The following is a 22,422-nucleotide window of genomic DNA, read 5'->3' on the forward strand; positions in this document are numbered from 1 at the left end:
TGATATGAAATCGCCGGCCGACCCGGAGTCCACGATGGCCGTGACTGAAGTATGAAAATTTGGAGATTTCAGGGTTACTGATCTAGTTAACAGTGTTGAGACTACAGGGTGGTGAAGAACTGAACTTACGAGTATATGAGGGGGGCGTGATGGGCATGCACGGAGGAAATGACCCTCAATCCCACAGTATAGGCATAACTTAATTCTCGGCGGCGATTGCGTTCGGCTTGAGACAGTCGTTGGGTTTCCACTTGCATCTTTTCCAAACTTGGCTCTGAGTAGAATTCAGGTGGAGCTTGATGAAGTACGGGGGCTGGTTGTTGGATCTCTAGATAGCAGTTCTGAGATCTTTGATGAACTCGGAGAGTCTGCTGCATAAACTTTTCAAGTCCTAGAGAGTCGTCGTAAATGGCAAGCTGGAGACGAAGCGTGGGGTTCAGTCCTCTTCGAAAAACAGCAAGAAGAGCCTTTTCGTCCCACCCACTTGCTGATGCTAGAGTTCGGAATTCCAGAGAGTAATCAGAGACGGATCTTTTACATTGACGTAACCGTAACAGCTGCTCGCTGACAGACAAATCTTCTGCCGGGGGTCCAAACACTTCCTTGAAGTGAGTTATGAAACTCTGCAGTGAAGATGTTACCGAAATCCCTTGAAACCACAAAGTCTCAGCCCACCTTAACGCTGACCCGGATAATTGCTGGATAATGAAGGAGATCTTTGATCTTTCTGTAGGATACAATTGAGGTTGTTGTTCAAGGGTGAGCGAGCATTGCAGCAAGAAACCGTTGCAATCCTCCGCCCGACCTGAGAAGGGCGCTGGTCGGGAGACGGAGTTGGCGACGTACACCAGAGAAGAAGCGGGGTTTGCGGAAGTGCCGTCTTCGGGCTGTGTAGGATCCATGACGGTGTTGGTCAAGCCTTCTGTCAGGATATAAACAAGGAGTCAGAGGTAAGTGAATCCAAACACAGCTTTATTTTAGGTGGCAAGAGTGTTAGGTGGGTAATTTGGCAGTTCAGGTGCAGATACGGTGAAGATCACTCGGTGCCGGACAGGCAACAGGTAAGCACAACCACTTTGGAAACGTGGGAATCAAGTAGTCACAGTACAGTGATACAAATCCTCTCTTTTTAGAAGCAGATACTTGAAAACAGGTTCAGAAGACTCACTGGCGAATCGGAGGGATACAGGGGCACTGGTGATAGGAAATGTAAACAGGAGTCCTGGAGACAACAGAATGAGGACACAGAAGTTAGAGGTATTCAGGTAAGTTAACGTTACTTTTCAGCAATCGGGATGCTTCAGGGATTCAGAAGATCACGGTGAGAGTCTGTTCCTGTTGGAGGCTTGACGCTGAACTGGGGTTATGGTGAGTGATTTATAGTACGCGTTGATGAGGTTGTTAATAGTGAACAGGTGTGTTAGATTAGTAATCCGGGGAGAGTGATCGTTGAGTGGAGGGTGGAATCAAGCCTGGTTGATCTCTCACAATATAAGGTAGACCTAAAACTCTACAAATGACAAAATACAAATGAAACAGAGGATTTAAATATGGCAATAACCCTTTCTAAGAAAACAACTACAGAGAGATTAACAGCTTATACCAAATCAAAAACCGATAAAGCCACACTTAATCTTTACAGTGTATGCTAAAAGTACATGTCTTTCAAATAATATGTAGAATCACTTTTTCAAAGTCTCAAGTCACATTCAAAACCCTCTCTAACAGAACAGTTGTGTGAATACAAATATGGTAGGATAAGTTTTACCACAGGGTCCACACTGAGCTGAAAACTGTTTTACTACAGTTCTATTTGCACAAATGAAAGCAGGTCTCTCTTTAAATATTTAGAGAGAAGAGTGATTATAGGGCACAGGTGCAGCTGTGCTTTCACCTGTTTTATAGATAAGGTGATCTGTAATGTTTCAAACAGAAGGCTACTCTGGTGGTCTCCAGTGTTACACACTGACCTTCATTCAGTTTGCAAACAAAACTTTGATAAAATAGGTTTGGCAGCATGGCAAGCTCACCTCAAAGTGTGAATTAGAGTTGCGGCTTTGTTCAAACACACACATATTAAAAAAGTAAATGCTGCCACACATAAAATCTAATTTTGGTGTAATAATAACAACCCATTGTAACCATTATTATGATATCATAGCATGCACTAACTAAGCTTCCATCCAAGGATTTATTGTTTAAAAAGTTTTAGTGCATCAAAATAAAGCTCATGGAAATGCAAATTACAGCTAAAATTTCCTAAGTGTCGACATCATATTTTTCTGTTTAACTCTAGTACATAAACACTATGTCGATACTTAAAATATAACGAAAAACACTGTAAAACAGTTAAAGGATGGGCAAGGAGGAGGCGAGAACCGGCTTGTCAACATAAATAATAATTTAATAAGAAACCTAAAACACAACATAAACAAACACACATGCGGACATGCCCGTAATTCTCTCTCTCTCGAACAATCGTCACCGGCCGCCTTTATCCCTCGCGATATTCCGACCCGGTCCAGCCCCCCCTCCGCTCCACATTCCTCCCGGCGTTATCTCAGGCCGGGGTGCCACCGGCATGACTTACACCCCCCCATCCCTGGGGCGGGGTGTGTCTCGCGTGGTCATCCCCACCTTCCTAGCCCTGGGAGGAGACAGAAGGGGACAAACAACAACAAAATAGGCGAACATGGTGCGAAAGGGAGAGAGAGAGGAGAGAGTAAAAGCTCACTCACCGGTTCTCCGATGTACCGTCGCGTGGTCCTCGAACACTCCTCCACACTCAGGCGGACGACAGCCACTCCAACCCCAGGCGAACCGGAGTGAAACCTTCGACCCCAGCGGGCAGAACGCGCCTCCGCTTTCCTGGCAGCAAATGGGGACACTCCTCCGCCCCTGGCAGCGGCCCTACCGCTCTGGGCGGTCGGAGAGTTTTTCTCTCTCCTCTCTCTCTCTCTTTCGCACCGTGTTGGCCTTTTTCCTCGCCTATTTTATGCCGCTGTCCCCGTGCTCACTGAAATTAGAGACAGGTGTTAGACATAATTTAGCTCAGGTGTAAGCGCCCTTACCGCTTTTCTCTCCCGGACGGGCGCTTGACCACGCTCCCGCTGCCACAGCATAGAAGCTGCACAACGCATAGCACAAAACTCAACCTCCCAAATAATGCTTGGTCAAATGGCATAACACTTATAAACTAATTATTTATGTGTGTCTGAGCCTGCTTGGCTGAATGGCTTAAACGTGTAGTGACCGGACTCATAATGTGCTCCTGGACCTGGAAAGCCCAGAGCTTGTGACTTAGCCTAGCTATGTGTGGATTTATTTAAATCAATAACCTAAAATTGTGATGTGTGCCAGTGCCTGATTTGGCTACGGCTTACATTGACAAAGACGCGCTTTTATGTGTCTTTGCCAAAAGCAAACCATACTGTACAATCTGATAGAAGAAAAAATCCCCAGCAACCAGCTGAGCTCTAAATGCAGTTTGACAGGAAAAGAAGTATATGTTGAGTAAAATGTCAGCACTTTCAAAATCTGCGCTTAATCGTGATTAACTATGAAATATCATGAGATTAATCATGATTCAATATTTTAATTGAACAACAGCACTAATTAAAATACACACTGTTTCAAAAGTATAGTCACAAGATGTAAACTTTACACATGTTAACATGAGGTTAGTGTGATAAAATGAGGGATTTACTGGTGTTATGACGTTAACCACATTGCAGGCTTTACTGGTGTTAAGTCATTAATACTGCATGTGACATTGGAAAATACACATGAGTTTAGCAAGTGATTTTATCACAAAATAATTCACTTTAACATGGATAATGTTTACATCTTGTGGCATACGTCCAGTGGACTGGCCCCATTCTCTTCCATTGAATGTACCTTAATATAACTGCAATTTAGGGTTTTATTTTTAAATAAACAAGAGACATGCTAAAATATATTTTTTGTGGTAATCAACATTATGCCACAAAGGCTGTCGATTGTTGACTCTCTCTCTCTCTCTCTGGTCCTTTTCTTTCCTCAAAACAGTCTGGTGTCACAGCTGGCTGGCTACCCTTTCCATCTCACACCCCAGTATTTCCAGGCAGGAGCTCTTCTGTGGACTGTCTCTGTTGTCTCTGGTGTGTTTGCTGTGTAAGCAGTGTGCTGGGGACTTGGGGCCATTCAGCAGCATATGTGAGATAGGATAGGAGGAAATGTGAAAGGGCAGATGTGTGTGTGTGTGTGTGTGCGGGGGGGACAGAGTTTAATGCACTTAGATAGATAGACTAAAGATAGACAGCATGTATATCCTGGTCTGTTTGACGTGGTTAAACAGACCACAGAACAATATTTCTTTAAGGTTTTAACTACACCACAAAAGAGAGATGAAGGAAGGGAGCGATACAACTCTCTTCTCTATGTGAAAGTGAATCCCTTTTATCCTCCTCAACAACCTGGATTTTGACAGATGCTGTAAGAATATGACTGACAGCAAACAGTTTTCACTTCTAATGTCTTGGATGATATAGCTCGTCTTAAGTTCATTGCTCCCCTTTTTAGACTAGCACAACCATTTTTAAGTTGTTGTGAATTCAAGCAGTGTTAATTAATGAACCTTAACACTCATTTATTGTCATTTTGTGTATTAGCTGCAAGTCTGGGAAGCCTTGGTAAACAAAACCAAACAAATCACACGTAAACAAAAATGAACAAGGATTGTGCAAATATGTTATTGGCTCTTAATTGATTGGTTACAAGAACCTTCTGCAAATATTAGTTCTCTATTGAAACCCATAAAATGTTTTCTGGCTGTTCACAATTGGTTCGATTGCTTAATCCAAACCTGATCCAAACTCCCAGCCAAGATATTTATATGCACTTTAAAAATTCAATTTCAGTCAGACTAAAACAAAAATGTTTCTTTTTTGAGAATTTCATTTTGTGACATTAGACTAACATACCTAGATAATGTGATTGTTGCTTGGCTTCATTCAACATGCAAACACGTTAATCACACCACAGTTTTCCTCTGTGTTTTGAGCATACTTGGAAAGACAAAGTTGACTTGCAAATTTGTTTAAACTTGGAAGTTGTTTACTATACAAACAAGGTAAAGATATCATGGCAAATGCTAGGAATGTACATTGGAATGTGAAGAAGACAGCATTCGTGTTGTTGCAGCTAAAGAAGCAGACTTCTTTTGTTTGGTTTTGTTTGCTAATAAAAGTTCAATCAGAAAATGTGAAAATGTGTGAGCTGATGAATACTTGGACAGACAATTGAGGAGGCTACATTGAAGCTTCTTTATTGTAATTAAATGTTTATTTTTTGTTGTTTTGTTCAACAACTGAACAGAAAGTATATTAAGAGACATTATTCAGTGACAAGTGTATCTTATCTTTGAACACACATTATTCAGAATGAGTCAAACCAAACTTTTACTCTTAGCACCAGTGAAAGGATCTTGTTGCTGAATTTTGCAGATTAAAAGATTGATCATCACATTTTAAGAATAGATATCAAGATCCTTCAAGTGAAGATTGCAATTAAACAAAAAATTCTAAATGTTCCCAGTCCTAATCACTATTATTTTTATTTTTAGTCATACATTTAGTTTTATAAGTTAAACAAAGCAAAATCCAACTCTTTTTACATACCCACTAGAACCTGCTTACCTTATACCTTTTGAAGTGTACTGGGGTATCATTCAGAATCCACTTTGAACTGATGTTTTGGTCTAGTGTGAAATCAAGATAGACTGTAAGAGAAATATATTGGATTAAAATAAATAATGGGTGGGTTATATGCAGATTCATCAAGCTCTAATCGCTAATCTATTTGTTCTAAATATAGCAATTAAAGCAGAATAATCAAAACATGCAAGATTTGCAACCAGATCTCATTTGCAACACAAATGTATTTTCTTTCCAATTACATTTTTTTTTAATCTCTGTGCAGACAAGCTATTTGCATGCATATAATCATGGAATGTAAAGGAGCCCTAGTCATATAGACTCAAATCAGGCACATTTACTAGATTCAATTTGAGGTCTTCTATGGCAAACAGCCAGGGGCGTCACTAGGCCCTTTTTAGGGGGGCATCATTTGAAACGGCGGAAAGCTGCGTCAAGTTTCGGCTCCTCCCCTTATCTGAGTCTGCATGGATTCAGCGCGCTTTTCAATCCGCAGGGGTGCAGAGCAGAGCGAACGTCAGAGAGTTCAAGGTGTGTGTGTGTGTGTGCGCATTTATTGATAGATTGCTATGATATGACATCTGCATCGGTGCAGTTCTTTGTCATAAATGCATTGCAGTTTACATAATGTTTTTTGGAGCAATACAGGACGGTTCGGTTTCTCATACATCCAATACCAATCGCTGCATTCACCACCTTCCTTCAGCCCTTATTACAGTGTGATAGTTGTTTTTTCTTCCAACAAAAATGAAGCGATTAACACCCATGAAATCATACTTTTAGAAAACGATCATGATTTATTTTAATTTTATTTTTTTAATTTAAAACATATTATTGTGTATTTCGGCATTACATTACAATGCAGCCATGCACAGAAATGATTAAAGACACACATCATTGTCTGAAAGCACTAAATGGCACAGAGAGAGAAACATCATGTGGAGTTATTTTGTTTTGTATTATTAAATATAGTTTTGTATTAAGTAATAATGAATCAGGAGTGTATCATGATACATATATTAGAGTAAGAGTAGAGTAAAGGGATTTGTGATTTTTTTAAGTCATTGATTTATAGAAGTGGCAAATTGATAATTCATGTTGTTATTTTTAATAAATAGAAATAAATATAGAACAGATTAAACATATTGCCAATAGACAATTACATTAATACACGTTTTGTCTATATTCTTAATGAATATTAGCTGGTTAGTTAAATGATTTGAAATGAACAAAATTTTCAGGGGTAACTTGATTTAAAACCAACTGTATTGTTGATTATAAAGGCTAAAAAGCTAAAAAAAATAATAATTTATATTTCATTGTAGATGGATATACGACAATTTTTCTTGTCGTGCAGGAGTAGATCTGCAAATGAGCAACAGTCAGGTGAGAAGAACGTAGACAGCCTCTCACACACAATACCACTGTGTTCCCAAGACTCATTGCAGTCATTGAACCCTAATGTTGTTTTAATTGTCTGCCAATTTCCATGTACATTTCATAAGAAAAAGCAGTGGTATCGTCAAAGGATAAACATGAATATCCTGACATTATTGACACTCAACAAGAAATTATTAATTGTCTTTCAGTCAACTGAACTGAAATAAATGTTTTGGTTTCTCAGAAAAGTCAGTGCAAAAAGAGAATGAAGTGGAGGCAGAGCAGATTGAAGAAGGCACAACAGAGAAAGGGCAAGATCATGATCCAGGTGAGAAAGTGAACAGAGTTGGTTTGGATAACGTGTCTGGTCAGTTAATAAATACAAATGAAGTTAAGATTTCTATAGTTACCAAAGATTTCTTTAGTTACCAAACTCGTATTTGTACGTGATTGTCACAGTACAGGGACAGAGAGAGCATGAAGAAGAGGAAGACATGAGTCAGGAGAGAGAGGACAGACATACAGAGAAAGAAATGTCAGATGAAGCACATACAGCAGCTGCACCTTTAGATCAGTTTGACGTTGGCGAAAACGACACAGGTCCAAAACAGGCAACATTACACACTTATCCCCAGGAGAACTTTGGCTTACAAAAAAGATAATTCCAGCCAAACTGGTTTCAAACTTTTGCTTGGCTTGAGTACTCACAGAAGACAGATTCTGCCTACTGCTTTGCTTGCCGTGTCTTTGGTAAAAACTTGAAGCATGATGTATTTGTGAGTAGTGGATACAAAAACTGGAAAAAGGCACTCAACGCATTTCACAAACATGAGGGGACTCAGTCACACAAGGATTGTATTCTCTCCTGGAAAGGTTACAAGGCTAGTGCATTACAGGGAAATGTTATACAGCAGATTGAAGCAGCAAATGCTGATGAAATTAGACAAAGAAGGGAGTATATGCGACGTGTTGCGGCTGTGACCTGCATGTTGGGGAAGCAAGGGCTACCATTAAGGGGTCATGATGAAACAGCAGAAAGTCATAATAAGGGCAACTTCTTGGAATGCATGGGGCTTTTGCAGAAGTTTGATCCTTTCTTGCAGCATTACACACCTCCATCAAACAGCACCTATCTCTCCCCTGTCAGTCAGAATGAAATGATAGAGTGCTGCTCAAAAGAGGTGACAGCAACTTTGATCAAAGAAATGCATGAGTCAAAAATGTTTGCCATTATGGCAGACGAGGCCAGAGATGGACACACTGAACAGCTAGCAATTTGTGTGAGGTATGTCACTGAGGGAACAGTTAAAGAGAGATTCCTGTCCCTGACAGAGCTGAGAAGTTTCGACGCAAAGTCAATAACAGAAGCATTAGAGAGAAAATTACAAGAAGAAGGAATTGCTCAATTGAAGTGTGTTGCTCAGACATACGATGGAGCTGCAGTTATGAGTGGAGCAGCTGGAGGTGTTCAGTCTCTTTTCAGGGAGAGGCACCCTGAGGCTATATATGTTCACTGTTATGCCCATGAGTTGAATCTCGTCTTGTGCCACACCTGCAGAGGGATTACTGAGGCCGCAGAGTTCTTTAGTCTGCTGGAAAGTCTGTATTCATTTTTCAGTGTTTCCCTGGTCAGCCACCACAAGTTTAAAGAAGCACAAACAAAATTGGGATTGCAACCATGTGAACTGGTGCAGCTGTCCAACACACGGTGGGCGTGCTAGCTTCACTCAGTGAATGCTGTGCTTGAAAATTTGCCTGCCATCATTGATTGCCTCTCTGCCATCAATACAGCTACTGCAGTGGGGTTGAAAACAAAAATCTGCAAATTCTCATTTGTGTATTTGTTGATTCTTTTCAAGGATCTCCTATCTGTAGTGGCAGGCTTGCACAAATATCTCCAAAAAGAGACCATTGACCTTCCCCAAGCAGTTGCATACAAAGATGCTGTGTGTGACTCCTTAAAGCAGAACGCAGTGATCCCACTGCTGCAGAAATATATGCTAGAGCAAAGGCAGTGTGTGAAGATAATCACATTGTAGTTGAGGAGCAACTTTCTGGCCAGAGACAGAAGAAAAAAGGATGGAGGATTTTGTTGTTGAAACAACTTATGGTGCACATAGGAGAATCAGCACAGATGCCGAACAAGTCAAAACAAAGTTACTATATCCATGTCTGGATAGAATGATAACTGAACAGGAGAACCGTTTTTCTGCTGTAAATGCCACATTGCTTCAAGGTATTCAAGCAAGTAGCCCAGTGTCTGAAAACTTCCTGTCTGAGCCACATTTAGAAGAACTAGCACACCACTACAACATTGATTTGAAGACAGAGGAAGTCATGGTAGCAAGGCACTTTTTGACACGTAAAAAGCAAGCTGGTGCAGCTCCACAGGACATGGTTTCACTTTATAACCTGCTGGATTCTGAAATGTTTCCGTCACTGAAATCTGTCATCCAGGTTGCCCTCACTGTACCTGTTAGCAGCTGTTCGTGCGAGAGGTCTTTCAGTGCTCTTCGTCGTCTCCGCAACTGGCTAAGGAGAACAATGGGTCAGAGCAGGCTCCATCAACTGGCAGTTATGGCCATCGAGAAAGATGTCATTGAGCAATTGGAGCATGATAAAATAATCAACAGGTTTGCTACTCTTAAGGAGAGAAGACACAGGTTGATGCTCCCAATGAAAGACCAGTAACTGGGCTGCAAAAACTTTGTCCCTGCTTCTCACAGGCTGCTTCATTTTCGCTTGTTTTTCATTCTTTCTGATAGTTAACCACAGCCCCCTCTTAATCCATTGTCCAGCCTCATACCTGTGTTGTTTATATTGCTGAAATGGATAGTCAAAGTTTATGACTTTTATGTTATTTTCTGGTTAAAATTTTATTTTATTTTGTCAGAAAAATTCAGTATCTAAGGTTTGTATGTGAGCATAGAAATGCAAACAGTAAAATGTTGTGTTTGTACTGGAAACGTGTGTGCGTGTGTTTGTACAGTGAATAATGAATCAGGAAGTCTTCATTGTAAAAAAAAATCTACATTCCCAACTCAAAATTTTCTAGTGACTGGTCACATCTAAATTTTAAATTTTTTTACAGTGTTGTATATGGCTCAGTCAGTACTCCTACTCCCATATATGAAATACAGGGAATACAATGGAATAGTGGATTGCAATAAGGTTAGTAGTATACAACCCTACCCTAAAAGTCAAACAATATTTTTTTAATCATACCCTCATTGGGGGCTGAGCCCCCCTAAAATGAAAATCCTAGAATCGCCCCTGCAAACAGCAGACAGCAAACAAAACAGAATAACATTTTGAAGAAATCTGTGGACCACTTTGTGTTTGCTTACAGCACACTCACTGTGACGAAGGGGAATTTGTCATGTAAGCTGAATTGTCCAAGGCAGGCCAAATGTAGGTGATTGAGTATTTATATCGAGAGGCTATTTTAGCCAGCTCTGCTTTATTTTTAGATGAAGCCATCTCAGTAATAATCACATGCTGTTGACACAGTCACACATACTGTATTGTTCAGGAATATGAGCACTTGGTAGAAAATCCAAGAGTGATGTCAGCATTGCCTTATTAGGAAGGTTTCCAGATTTACAGTTAAATCTGCTCAGAAGTGTTAAGAATTAATTGAATTAAAGCTTGATGAATAACAGTGTATTTTGCTGGTGTTTACTGTATTATTTCCAATATATACAATATTTTCAGTCCCAGTAGGTGCAGTCAGACTTTGGGTAAAATATTTTCTTTGTCACTGACAATGGAACCTTTTCACATTTTGTACACAGTTTGAAACATGGAAGTTAACTATAGTGGGGAAACTTCTATAGCGGTGAATGTGAGATGACAGCAAATAACATTTTCTGTTGCACATTGTGCATTTTACACATGCATTACAAAAATAAGTGAAAATGAATTGTAAGTGTATAAGGAAATTCCATAGATGCATTTCAACATATACTCTCTCACTCTCCCCAACTCTCATTTTCATTCTCTGAATGCACAGATGAGATTAAACTCTTCAGATATTATTGGAAACAGCTGACAATGGATTTGCAAATCATGGTCCTTTTTTAAAAATGTGTTCAGAATAGGCTAGCATTTGTAGAAACACTTTGCTCTGGCTAATCATTCATACATTGATTTAGGATTTTTTTTTTCACGTTTTTATTTTTTTAATCAAACCTCAAAACCAGAAGCCACAAAGGCCATATCATAGACAGTTCAACCTTCCTTTGGACTTGCAGCACAGTATTATAACCGACGACTAGGCCAGTGTAACACAGTTAAGAAGAGTCAGGTCAAATGCATCTTGCAAAGCACTCCCCCATAATCAAGACTTCCCTTCACGAACAAGTGCAGACAGTGACAATCTAAAGCCAGTAATGTCATCTGACCACAGTCTAAAACATTTAGCAAAAAAGGCTAGATTGTTTCCCAACATCTAGCAGATTTGCGAGATAGACCATTTCCACATCCTAGCTATTCAAAGTCTGTACTCTACAACTCACCAACTTTCCTGATTCACCTACTTTACTAGGTTTAGATGTTTGGCAGAATATTAGCCTCAGTCACCATTCAGTTTCATTGCACCTTTTTTCATACAATGAAAGTGAATGGGTACTAAGGCTAACCTTCTGGCTAACATCTCCCTTTGTGTTCTACAGAAGAAAAAGTCATACAGGTTTGGAACAACATTAAGGTTAGTAAACAATGGTAGAATTTTCATTTTTGGGTGAACGATCCCTGTAAGCTCAAACATTTTAGGAACTTATACATGTATGCAATATAACAATGATTTATATGTCAACTAATTTTCTCACTCTCTTTGGCATAAACAGTACACAAATCTGGAGATGTATTTCTGGCAAAAACATAAATTCATTCATGCACTGTTCATTCCCTGTGCCACATCTACACAATAGTGAACAGGATAGGAAAAAAGTTTGAACATTAAATACCTGGATTTCACAATTTAGGTTAGGAATTGTTGTTGATAATGGGGCTACTACACACAATAAAGTGGGGCTGAAAGAAAGAATGACACCCCATGTTGATCAATGGATGCTCCCATTTTTGTTGTGTCCCCTGAGATGACAAAATAATTGATGCAGATTATGTGTATGTGGGTCAATACGTAGCAAACGCAATGAGTAACCTGGAACCACAGTGACCTGTACACTGTGTAATATGTGGCCCACTTTTGGTATCACATGTTGACAAGACTGGGGTTATAAAAATGTATGATGACTAAAACACAGAGAATGAGATAAACATGTCATACAGGAAATGTATCCACGGTTGGAACGAGATTTGTATTCACATTCGCAAGATCTTAGTGAGGTCACAGGTGAATGTGTTGTCACATGTTAAGGGTTTCGACTTTTTCTTTTGCTTTCTTTTTTTTAGGTATACTGTAAATCTAACAGTATTTTGAGAGAGCCAAGTATCTATAGCAAGCTCGTAAAAACTCCCATGGGCTTCATAGCTCATCTTGAATACACCAACTAGCTATATCCTTATCGTAGCTATATTATTATACTTTGAATGGGAAACTTGGGTTAATTCAGTTGCAACATATTAACCAATAGATTATAACATAACCAAAATAAATTCTAATGCATATGCCAAATACAAACAACTCTTTCTTTGTAGTGTGTTTTCTATGCACAAGGAAAACTGGAAAAGACTGAAAAAGAGAATAAAGGGAATATCAGTAAGTTGTTGATATACAGTAAGTATATAGAGTATAGAGCTGTAAAAGTAATATGAATTACATTGCTCAGATTGTTTGGTCTTGGACAAACTTGATGAGAAATGTCTGATTTTGATTGCTATATTTGGTATCTCAGTTAATCTGCGAATAATATGTGACATTGTTGGGAATACCTCTTAAAGGGATAGTTCACCTCTCATCATTTACTCACACACATTACATCCCAACTTTCATCTGCTGAACACAAATTAAGATTTTTAGAAGAATATCTCTGCTCTGCAGTGGGGATGTGCACGAGTAGTCAAATATTTGAATATTCATTCTGCAATAATTATTCAAATAAATAATTAAGTAAAAATACTATTTGAATCTCGAAAAGTTTTGCTTTGCTGGCCGAGATGCAAGTCCTGAACACACAAACTAAAACTGGCAGTTATAACAGAATGCATTGGGTGGCGCTGTTGAATGTGGACACAAGTTGATCACATTTGTTGAGCAAACAGTTGCGATTTAGATGGACACCAAAAAAGCGGGTTATTATGAGAATGTGGCTTACTGTGAGAAAGCTGGGTTCCTGTTTAAATGTACTGGATAAGCGGTGTGCACTTTACTCTCATATATGTGCAGCTCGACAGAAAGCAGCAGCCCCGTAGCAACGTAATCCTCGCAACGCTTCTGTAAACAACAAACATAGCATCCGAGAAAGACTTTGCTAGCTGAGGTAAGAGACATTCCATCATTAAAACTGGTGTGTATAAATGAGTATAGCTTACTGAGCACGTGGAAATGCTTGTTTTTCTCAACAAAAACATGACATGAGATACAATATAAACATGATAACTATTATGACATGATATAAGCTTTTAAAATAATTAGAAGCTTGTTTTTTTTAATGGTGACAAAAAATTTATGACAAAAAAATATATTTTACAACGTAAAATAAATACTCCAACACCAAAATTGTTGATGAATGATGATCACCCCTACTCTGCAGATCCATACATAAGTGAATGGGTACCAAAATGTCAAAGCTTCAAAACGCACATAAAGGCGGCGTAAAAGTAATCCAAATAACTCCAGTGGTTAAATTCAAATCTTTAGAAGTGATATGATAGATGTGTGAGAAACATATCAAAATAATTAAGTCCTTTTTTTTTACTATCAGATTCTTCTTCTTTTGTTTTTGGCAATTCATATTATTCATACATATTGACATCAACTGGGCAGGGAGGAGAATTTATAGTATAGACAAATATTGATCAGTTTCTCACCCACACCTATCATATTGCTTTGAAGATGTGGATTTAACCACTGGAGTCTTATGAATTACTTTTATACTGCTTTTATTTGCTTTTTAAAGCTTCAACATTTTGGCCACCATTCACTTGCATTGTGAGGATGTACAGAGCTGAGATTTTCCTCTAAAAATCTCAGTTTGTGTTCAGCAGAATAAAAAAAGTCATACTCATCTGGGATGGCATGTGGGTGAGTAAATGTTAGAGAATTATTATTATTTTGGGTGAACTATCTCTTTTAAACTAGAAAACACACATGTGAGATTATTGGGTCTTTATGTCTGGAGACAAATCTGAGAAGCAGGAGACTCAAGCAAAAGTTTACATTTGCTCTCCTTATCATTGCTGTCTAGTAGAAACAAGAGACTTTTCTTTCTTTTTAATGGGGATTATCTCATTAATTATTGCTGATTCTTACTTATTACTTCATCTTGTGTAATAAGTTTTATACTGAGCAGGTGTTTTAATGTGTGTCAGTACCATAAAATTACAATGAGCTTTGCATAAAATAATGTGGCAATTTAAACTGGACCATAATAGAAGGCTGCCACAGAATTTCAATGCTTAACATTATATCAGAGCTGACTGTATAAACTAGTTCTGTACAGCTGTAAAGTGTGTTGTTGCTAACTGTAAACTAAGCCTACAGAAATTTCCAGGGAAAAGCTGAATGAAGAAACACATCATTCTGTCCTTGAGTGTTGTTATCCCAATCTATAGATAAATAACACTAAGTCAGCTGAAAATACTACACTTAAAACCAAGCAGCTGATGCTGGAATATGGGGAAATTACCTAGATAAGCCTTTTGCTATGAAATAAAGGGAATTATTGTTGAATAAAAAAAAACTGTAGTTTTCTCATTAAAAGAGTTTTCCCCTAAAATAAATTAACAGTATGTAACTCACTCTGTTCGGGCAATGGAGGAGTCAGGAGACAGTGAAGACCGACACATGACCATGTCCCTATGCCACATGCCCCCCCATTTCTAGAGAGAAAGTCAGCCACAACCATCTGCACCCCCATCCTGTGCATCTTGAATTTAAAGGGCTGGAGAGCAAGATACCAACGGGTGATCCGCGCGTTAGAATCCTTCATGCGGTGGAGCCACTGCAGAGTGGCGTGATCGGAGCAGAGGATGAAGGCCCGCCCCAGCAGGTAGTAGCGGAGCGTCAGAACAGCTCACTTAATCGCAAGACACTCCTTCTCGATGGTGCTATATTTTGTCTCCCTGAAGGAGAGCTTGCGACTAATAAAAAGCACTGGCCGTTCCTCCCCTCTGACCTCCTGCGAGAGCACTGCGCCCACTCCCCTGTCAGATGCATCAGTCTGCAAAATAAAGAGGAGAGAAAAATCAGGTGCATATAAAATCTGCCCCCACACAATGTGGATTTTACCTTAAGGAAGGCCTGTTGGCATGACTCTGTCCACTGGAGCCCCCTTTTTAGTAAGGTCAGTCAGCAGGCTGGTGACATCAGAATAACTAGGCACAAACCTCCGGTAGTAGCCAGCCAGCCCCAAGAACTGCCTTACCCCCTTTTTGGTCTTGGGTGCCGGGCAGGCTGTGATCGCTGTGGTTTTGTCAACCTGTTGGCGCACCTGCCCGTGACCCAAGTGGAACCCCAGATACCTAACTTCCACCCGCCCAATTGCACAATTCTTCGGGTTGGCCGTGAGTCCTGCCCGCCTCAGCGCTCTCAGGACGGCCCTCAGATGTTGCATATGCCGCCGCCAGTCATTCAAACAAACCGAACAGAAGTATCAAAAATTGGTGTAATCCGAACGGTGTGGTAAAGTTTTTTCTCGGGACATTGGAGTTTGTTAAGTCCAGCATCGAGTAAAATTGAGCCTCGGCATTGGATAAGCGTCAAATTTGGACACCACGTTCACTTTCCGGTAGTCAACACAGAAACGGACTGTTGTTCTTCGGTACCAGAACTACCGGGCTGGCCCAATCGCTTTGCGACTCTTGTATTACGCCCATTTCGAGCACTGCCCCTAATTCTTCCCTAACAACCTTTTTCTTGTGCTCAGGTAGACGATAGGGGCGGCTACGAACCACCACACCCGGGGTGGTCTCGTTATGGTGTTCTATGACGTTAGTGCGACTGGGCAGGATAGAAAATACGTCCGCGAACTCCGCTTGCAATCTCGCAACATCTGTCTGCTGCGACAGTGAGAGGTGGTCTCCGCAAGGGACCGGGGTCAATGAATTTGATTTAGGAGGTACCCCCAGCCCGAGCACCGCCCTCTCCAGAACCGCCATCGCCAATGCTACAGGTACCACCTCCCTCCATGGTTTGAGGAGGTTGAGGTGGTAGGTTTGACGTGACCCTCTCCTATCCGTTCGCTAAACCTCATAATTGAGATCTCCAACACGTCATGTGACCTCAGAGGGTCCTTGCCACTTGGCAAGTAATTTGGAGCTTGAGGTGGGCAGCAATACAAGCACTTTATCTCCCTGTGCGAATTCCCATAGTCGAGTGCACCTGTCGTACAATCGGTGTTGGTGTTCTTGTGCTTGGAGCAAATTCTCCTGTGTTACCTTCCCCAAAGTGTGGAGTTTTGCTCGAAGGTCAAGAACATATTGAATTTGATTTTTACTATTCGAAGGTCCTTCCTCCCAAGCTTCCCATATGACGTCAAGCATTCCCCGTGGCCGGCGCCCATACAGTAGCTCAAACGGGGAAAAGCCGGTGGAGGCTTGCGGGACCTCTCGTACTGCAAACAGCAGGGGTTCGAGACACTTATCCCAGTTTTTAGCATCTTTGTGTACGAACTTACGAATCATGTTTTTTAAGGTCTTATTAAATCGTTTGACCAGTCCGTCGGTTTGCGGGTGGTAGACACTGGTGCTAATCGACTTAATGCCTAATAATTCATATAGTTCGCAAAGTGTACGTGACATGAATGTTGTGCCTTGATCCGTGAGAATTTCCTTTGGAATCCCCACTTGGGAGATAATTTTGAAGAGTGCCTCCGCAACACTGCGTGCTGAGATGTTGCGTAGAGGCACCGCTTCCGGATATCACGTTGCATATTCCACCAGAACTAACACAAGCAATGCCCACATGCAGTTTTCTCTAATGGCCCGACGAGATCCATTCCAATTCTGTCGAAGGGGATCTCGATCAACGGCAGTGGGCGCAATGGCACCAGCTGACATTCCCGGCACGCTGCACACCAATTGCGAACGTCCCCGTGAATGCCCAGCCAAAACAAACTGGCCATTATGCGGTTCAAAGACTTTTCGTGAACTAAGTGGCCGGCCATTGGATTATAGTGAGCCGCCTGGAAGAGTGTTTCCCATCAGCTCTTCGGTACTAACAGCTGAGTTGTAACCTCTTTGGTTTGAGTGTCCTGCGTCACTCGAAACAACTGCTCTTTGTGAATAGAAAAGTACGGGTATGTGAGTGCAAGACCGGGCTGGAGCTGTTGACCATCAATTATTTTCACTTGGTCGAAGGCGTGCTTGAGGGACTCGTCACGCGACTGCTCCGGAGGGATGTCCCTGAGAATGGGAATTCCCTCGTCTGCGACATCCTGACGCAGAGCCGACGTTGACTGCTCTGGCACCGCCTCTCCAGCCATAGTATCGCACGTCACACCCCGCGCCACTACTCTGCAGGACCCATCCACACACATTACCCTCAGCAAATTTTTAAAACTGGGCCAATTGGTTCCCAGAATTAGATGATGGTTGAGGGGGGAATTAACCGCAGCCTCAACTCGCCCCACCAAAGCTGGATGTGTATCCCCGTCACCCTTACCGGTATGTGATACATTCCTGCCTGATCGGGGGCAGGCTGTGGAGTGTCGGGGATCCGAACCAGTGTTCTCACCTCCATCACTGGACACCGCTCCTGGCTATGTCCTGTTTCCCTGCAGCTCCAGCAGACCGGCCCAGGTCTTCCTTCCGCACTCGTGGGGGTGGGTTCGCCAACCTGTGGGGGATAGCGGAGAGAGACAGGGGGGTTTGAAGGGGCAGACATGGGAAAGGGTCCTCTGGACCGGATCGGGTTCTGGGCGGGCCTCCCCACCTCCGAGGAGCTGAAATTGGGTGGGAGTGATGGGAACGGGGGAAAGGGGAGGGAACATAAGACACAGGGGGTGGAGAGAGAGAAGAGAGAGAAGATACTGCCTCGCCGCCTCCTGGAAATGCCGCCATGTAGTCCTCTGCCAGCTGGACGGCTCCATCCAACGAAGACGGGTGGCGGCACTGGACCCACTCAGATATGCCTCGGGGAAGTTGGGAGACGAACTGTTCCAGTACCACCACGTCGACCACTACCACAACGTCGCGGGTTCCCCCCACCAACAGCCATTTCCGGCAGGCGGCACGGAGCTACTGAGCAAAAGCGAACGGGCGGCCGTCCTTTCCGAAGCTCAACGAGTGGAATAGCTGCCGACTCTGCTTCGGGGACCGACCAACCCGTTGCTGGATGGCCTTTTTGAGATGACTTTAATACAGGAGGCTGGCGGCGGGGAGTTGTTGTGCCGCCAGCTCCGCCTTCTCGGAAAGCAGGGGCAATAGGCGGGCCGCCCACTGATCGGGAGGCAAACTCCATACCTCCGCAGTTTTCTCGAACAGGTCGAGGAAGGCCTCCGGAAGTTCGTCGTCGCTTGGCCCCATTTTCGCGAGGGCCATCGGTGGGCTGGGCTCAGAGGAGTTTGCAGCGCCAGCCCCCTCCCTGGCGATCAGGCTCTGCTTGTGCCTGGAGCAGGGCTTGGAAGCATTGTTCTTGCTCCCGGCGAACCTCCAAGAGGGCATGGTGTTGTGTCTGCTGCATGTTGGTGAGGGCGTTGAGGACTTCGGCCAGTGGTGAAGACTCCATAGCAGCGTTCTCCTCCAATCCTGGGTTTCGACACCACTGTAACATACTCTATTCGGGCAATGGATGAGTCAGGAGACAGCGAAGCAGGTTTGAGGTCAGTTTTATTTTCTTGCTCCTCTTTCACAGAATCGACGGTAACCGTCGATAACTCAAATTAAATCACACAAATATAAGCACGTCATCTTTAAGGTTGCTCTCTCTCTCCCTCTCTCTCACACTCGGCGTCCCTTTTATGGCTCCCTATGCATCACTATAACAAGATGTAGGTGTTAGGGTTAATTATAAACCAGGTGACAAGCCTTGCCGCTCTCTCTCTCTTCCACAGACCGACACATGACCTCGTCCCCACACCACACAGTACTTTTGAAAAATATGTTTAAAATCATGCACGCACATGCAGTGGTGGAAAGAGTACAGTTTTTTTATTTTTTATTCTGCTACTATTGATTCATAATACTACTATTGTTAAGAAATAACACTGAGTACTATTATGACTCAAGTATTAATAATTTTCTTAAAATTATATTATATATAGTATATATGCTTCCATTTTTAGAACACAAAGACACTTTAGTTCTTGAAAAAAAAAATTCTTCCTTTCACCAAGGATGCATTCAATTTATAAAAAATTCTGCCAAAATTATTAATTGCAAATTATTATTACAGTTTGAAATAACTGTTTTAAGTGGTATTTTTTCCATTTTTTCTTTGCCCGTGATGGTATACATACAGTATACTGTGTCATCTATTCCTTACAAAAGCATTCTAAAGTCCTAATTTGGTACTCAAGAAAATGAATAATTATTACAATAATTGAAATCACAATTCAGTGTTTTTCCCCCATTTGCTGAAGTATTGCTTTAAGTATAGTCTCCTAAGCAACCAAATTGCTGGGAGGGTAGAGTCACATGGGGTAACCTCCTCAAGGTTGCAATTAGTTGTTCTCGTTCTCAATGGGGCACATGGTAAGTTGTGCATTGATCGCGGAGAGTAGCATGAGCCTCCACATGCTGGGAGTCTCCGTGGTGTCATGCGCAACGAGCCATGTGATAAGATGCACGGACTGTCTGTCTCAGAAGCGGAGGCAACTGAGACTTGTCCTCTGGATTGAGGTGAGTAACCGTGCCACCACGAGGACCTACTAAGTAGTGGGAATTGGGCATTCCAAATTGGGGACAAAAGGGGATAAAAAATAAAAAAAGCTCAACTTATGTAGGTTATAAATGCAGTTGGTTATGTTATGAAACTTTTAATATGTATAACATCGCAAGTCATGCACTATGGTAAAAGTGCAATGTTCTATTGAATGGAGCTAAGAGTTAATTTCAGCAGGCATAAGGGAGTGTTGGTTAATGTGAGTCCAGTTCCTCTAGAGGGTCTGGAGGAACAGGTGTCGGCCTCATCTCTGCTATGACTCATTGAAACAACTGCCTGGACCATAGAAACACTCCTACTGCCTGTCAAGACAAAGAAATCAACCATCTATATTTTCAAAGAATTAAAGTGCTGGAAAGACACACTAACTCACAGAAGGGGAATATGGGCTATTCTTTGGCATTATTTTAAAGATGTCTCTTTGATGAGCACAGCTGTCTCTGTCTAGTCTTGATAAAACAAGATGAAGACATTTGTGAGGGGCATTATGTCCTCATCACAGTTGTGCAGCTGTAGCATTCAGTCCGAAAGGCATTCCAGAAATGTTTGGAATACTTAGTGGTTTTATTCTGGAGCTTTTTCAATGGATTGAAGACTTGTTAACAAAACATTTGTTGTAATTCTTCAACGGATAAGCTGTTTCTGGATGACGTCATACAAGCTTGTGCTGCAGCTCCCATTTATCTGATACATAATGAACTCACTCAAGGTAGCATATCAGTAAAAGTTAGCTGTTGTTATTATATATAAGAGATCTGAATGACAACAGCTTATTCACAGCGTGACACGTGTTTCATGGGTTGCGTTTGCAATTTCATACTTCACTTACTACTTCTGCTGTATCATTCTATGGCAGAAATAAGAGTAGTTTGGTAGTATGCCCATGTTCAACCCAAATCTGAGCCATTGATAAGGGCGATCATGTTAAATACAATAATGTTATGCTAATAAGTATTCTAATTATTTCAAAATTTTCTGGAAGCCCAATATTCTAAATCAAGCAGTGTTGGGTGTATCTCATTACAAAGTAATCAGTGACTGTAATCTAATTCCTTTTTATTCCAAAAATGTAATGTAACATGACATTTAACATTTTGTTATCACATTAGAGTTACTTATTTTCAATTAAAATAATTACATTTAAGTACATTACTTGAAATAATGTAATATGTACTGTATAATATATTTAAAATATGAATTCATATGCATGTCTTAGCGTTTCCGTGGCGGCTGAAGTGTGGAAAAATAGACATTTTGAATTTGAGTGGAAAATCCAAAACTTTTCTAGGAAAAGTGATTTAGAAAGTAACTTAAAAGTCTAATAATTAGTAATTAGATTACTTTTTAGATTAAGTAATTAGTAAAAATACCCTATTAGATTTTTAGAGAAGTAATTAGTAATTTGTACAGGATTACTTTCCAAACACTGAAAGCAAGTAAGTGAATGGAATGGTCTGCACTTATATAGCAACTTTTTAAACTTAGCAGTATTCAAAGCACTTTACACTGTGTCTCATTCACCCACCAATGACAGAAGAGATGCCATGAAAGGTGCTAGCCTGACATTGGGAGCAACTTGGGGTTCAGTGTCTTGCCCAAGGACACTTTGGCATGTGGAATCATGTGGGCTGGGAATCGAACCGCCAACCCTGCAATTAGTTGCCAAACCGCTCTTCCACTTGAGCCACAGCCGCCCCAGACTTGGAAAGAAGTTTATGTGTAATAAAATCACCAAATTCTTTTAGAATCTCTTTGTTTTCCCAATAGAAGAGAATAAGTAACTCTGGTAAACAGGCTTTGTTTCCGCCCACGCTAAACCATGCCTCTAGTATATGACATAGTGGCAACTGTATTTATGGCAGACTTTTACTTTATTTATCAGATTGTATTATTGTTGATATAATTTTTAAATTGTATTATTTTTGTTTTATTTATTAGTTTTTTTTTAATAGATTTTAATTCATTTAGATTTATTAAAAGATCACTGTTTCTGGGTACAGTGTCAAAACAATAACAGTGTTGTTGTGCACAGTAATAAATGCAATTATTGTTCAAATTTACATAAATAACTGTAACTGGTAGGGTACTTCCAACCTGCACAGTAGCCTATATCAATATCTATACTATAGGATGCCCCATTCCAAATATTGAAAATGCTTAATAAAAATATTTTGTACTCTCAGTGGTGTTGTGGAATGGGCCAGTGCTTACAAACCAGGATTACAAACATATTCTCTGTTCTGGGATCATACCTTTTCTCATGTGGGTTACCGACAGGTTTAGTGTAATGAGATAAAAGACTATTTTTAGTACCATTTTATCTGTTTAAAGAACAGACTAGGC

The 22,422-nt window shown here is 41.1% G+C and overlaps 1 protein-coding gene across 1 annotated transcript; it reads left to right on the forward strand.

Moving 5' to 3' along the window:
- The first annotated feature begins 891 nt into the window (after nt 1-891).
- On the forward strand, nt 892-10,042 carry LOC127620654 (zinc finger MYM-type protein 1-like). Its single transcript, XM_052093861.1, has 7 exons — nt 892-950; nt 1,134-4,139; nt 7,019-7,079; nt 7,318-7,401; nt 7,533-8,761; nt 8,933-9,023; nt 9,121-10,042. The coding sequence occupies exons 5-7, from the start codon at nt 8,033-8,035 to the stop codon at nt 9,762-9,764; spliced, it is 1,464 nt and encodes a 487-aa protein (XP_051949821.1). The 5' UTR covers nt 892-950; nt 1,134-4,139; nt 7,019-7,079; nt 7,318-7,401; nt 7,533-8,032; the 3' UTR covers nt 9,765-10,042.
- The last annotated feature ends 12,380 nt before the right edge of the window (nt 10,043-22,422 follow it).

The sequence above is a fragment of the Xyrauchen texanus genome, chromosome 27 (assembly GCF_025860055.1).
Source record: "Xyrauchen texanus isolate HMW12.3.18 chromosome 27, RBS_HiC_50CHRs, whole genome shotgun sequence".
Lineage (NCBI taxonomy): Eukaryota > Metazoa > Chordata > Actinopteri > Cypriniformes > Catostomidae > Xyrauchen > Xyrauchen texanus.

Excerpts from the sequence above, each read along its gene's own strand:
- LOC127620654 (XM_052093861.1), top strand. The coding sequence starts at position 8,033 with ATGCGACGTGTTGCGGCTGTGACCTGCATGTTGGGGAAGCAAGGGCTA. Across the intron at positions 8,762-8,932 it reads GATTGCAACCATGTGAACTG|GATCTCCTATCTGTAGTGGC; the intron begins GTGCAGCTGTCC and ends ATTCTTTTCAAG. Across the intron at positions 9,024-9,120 it reads TGCATACAAAGATGCTGTGT|CAACTTTCTGGCCAGAGACA; the intron begins GTGACTCCTTAA and ends GTAGTTGAGGAG.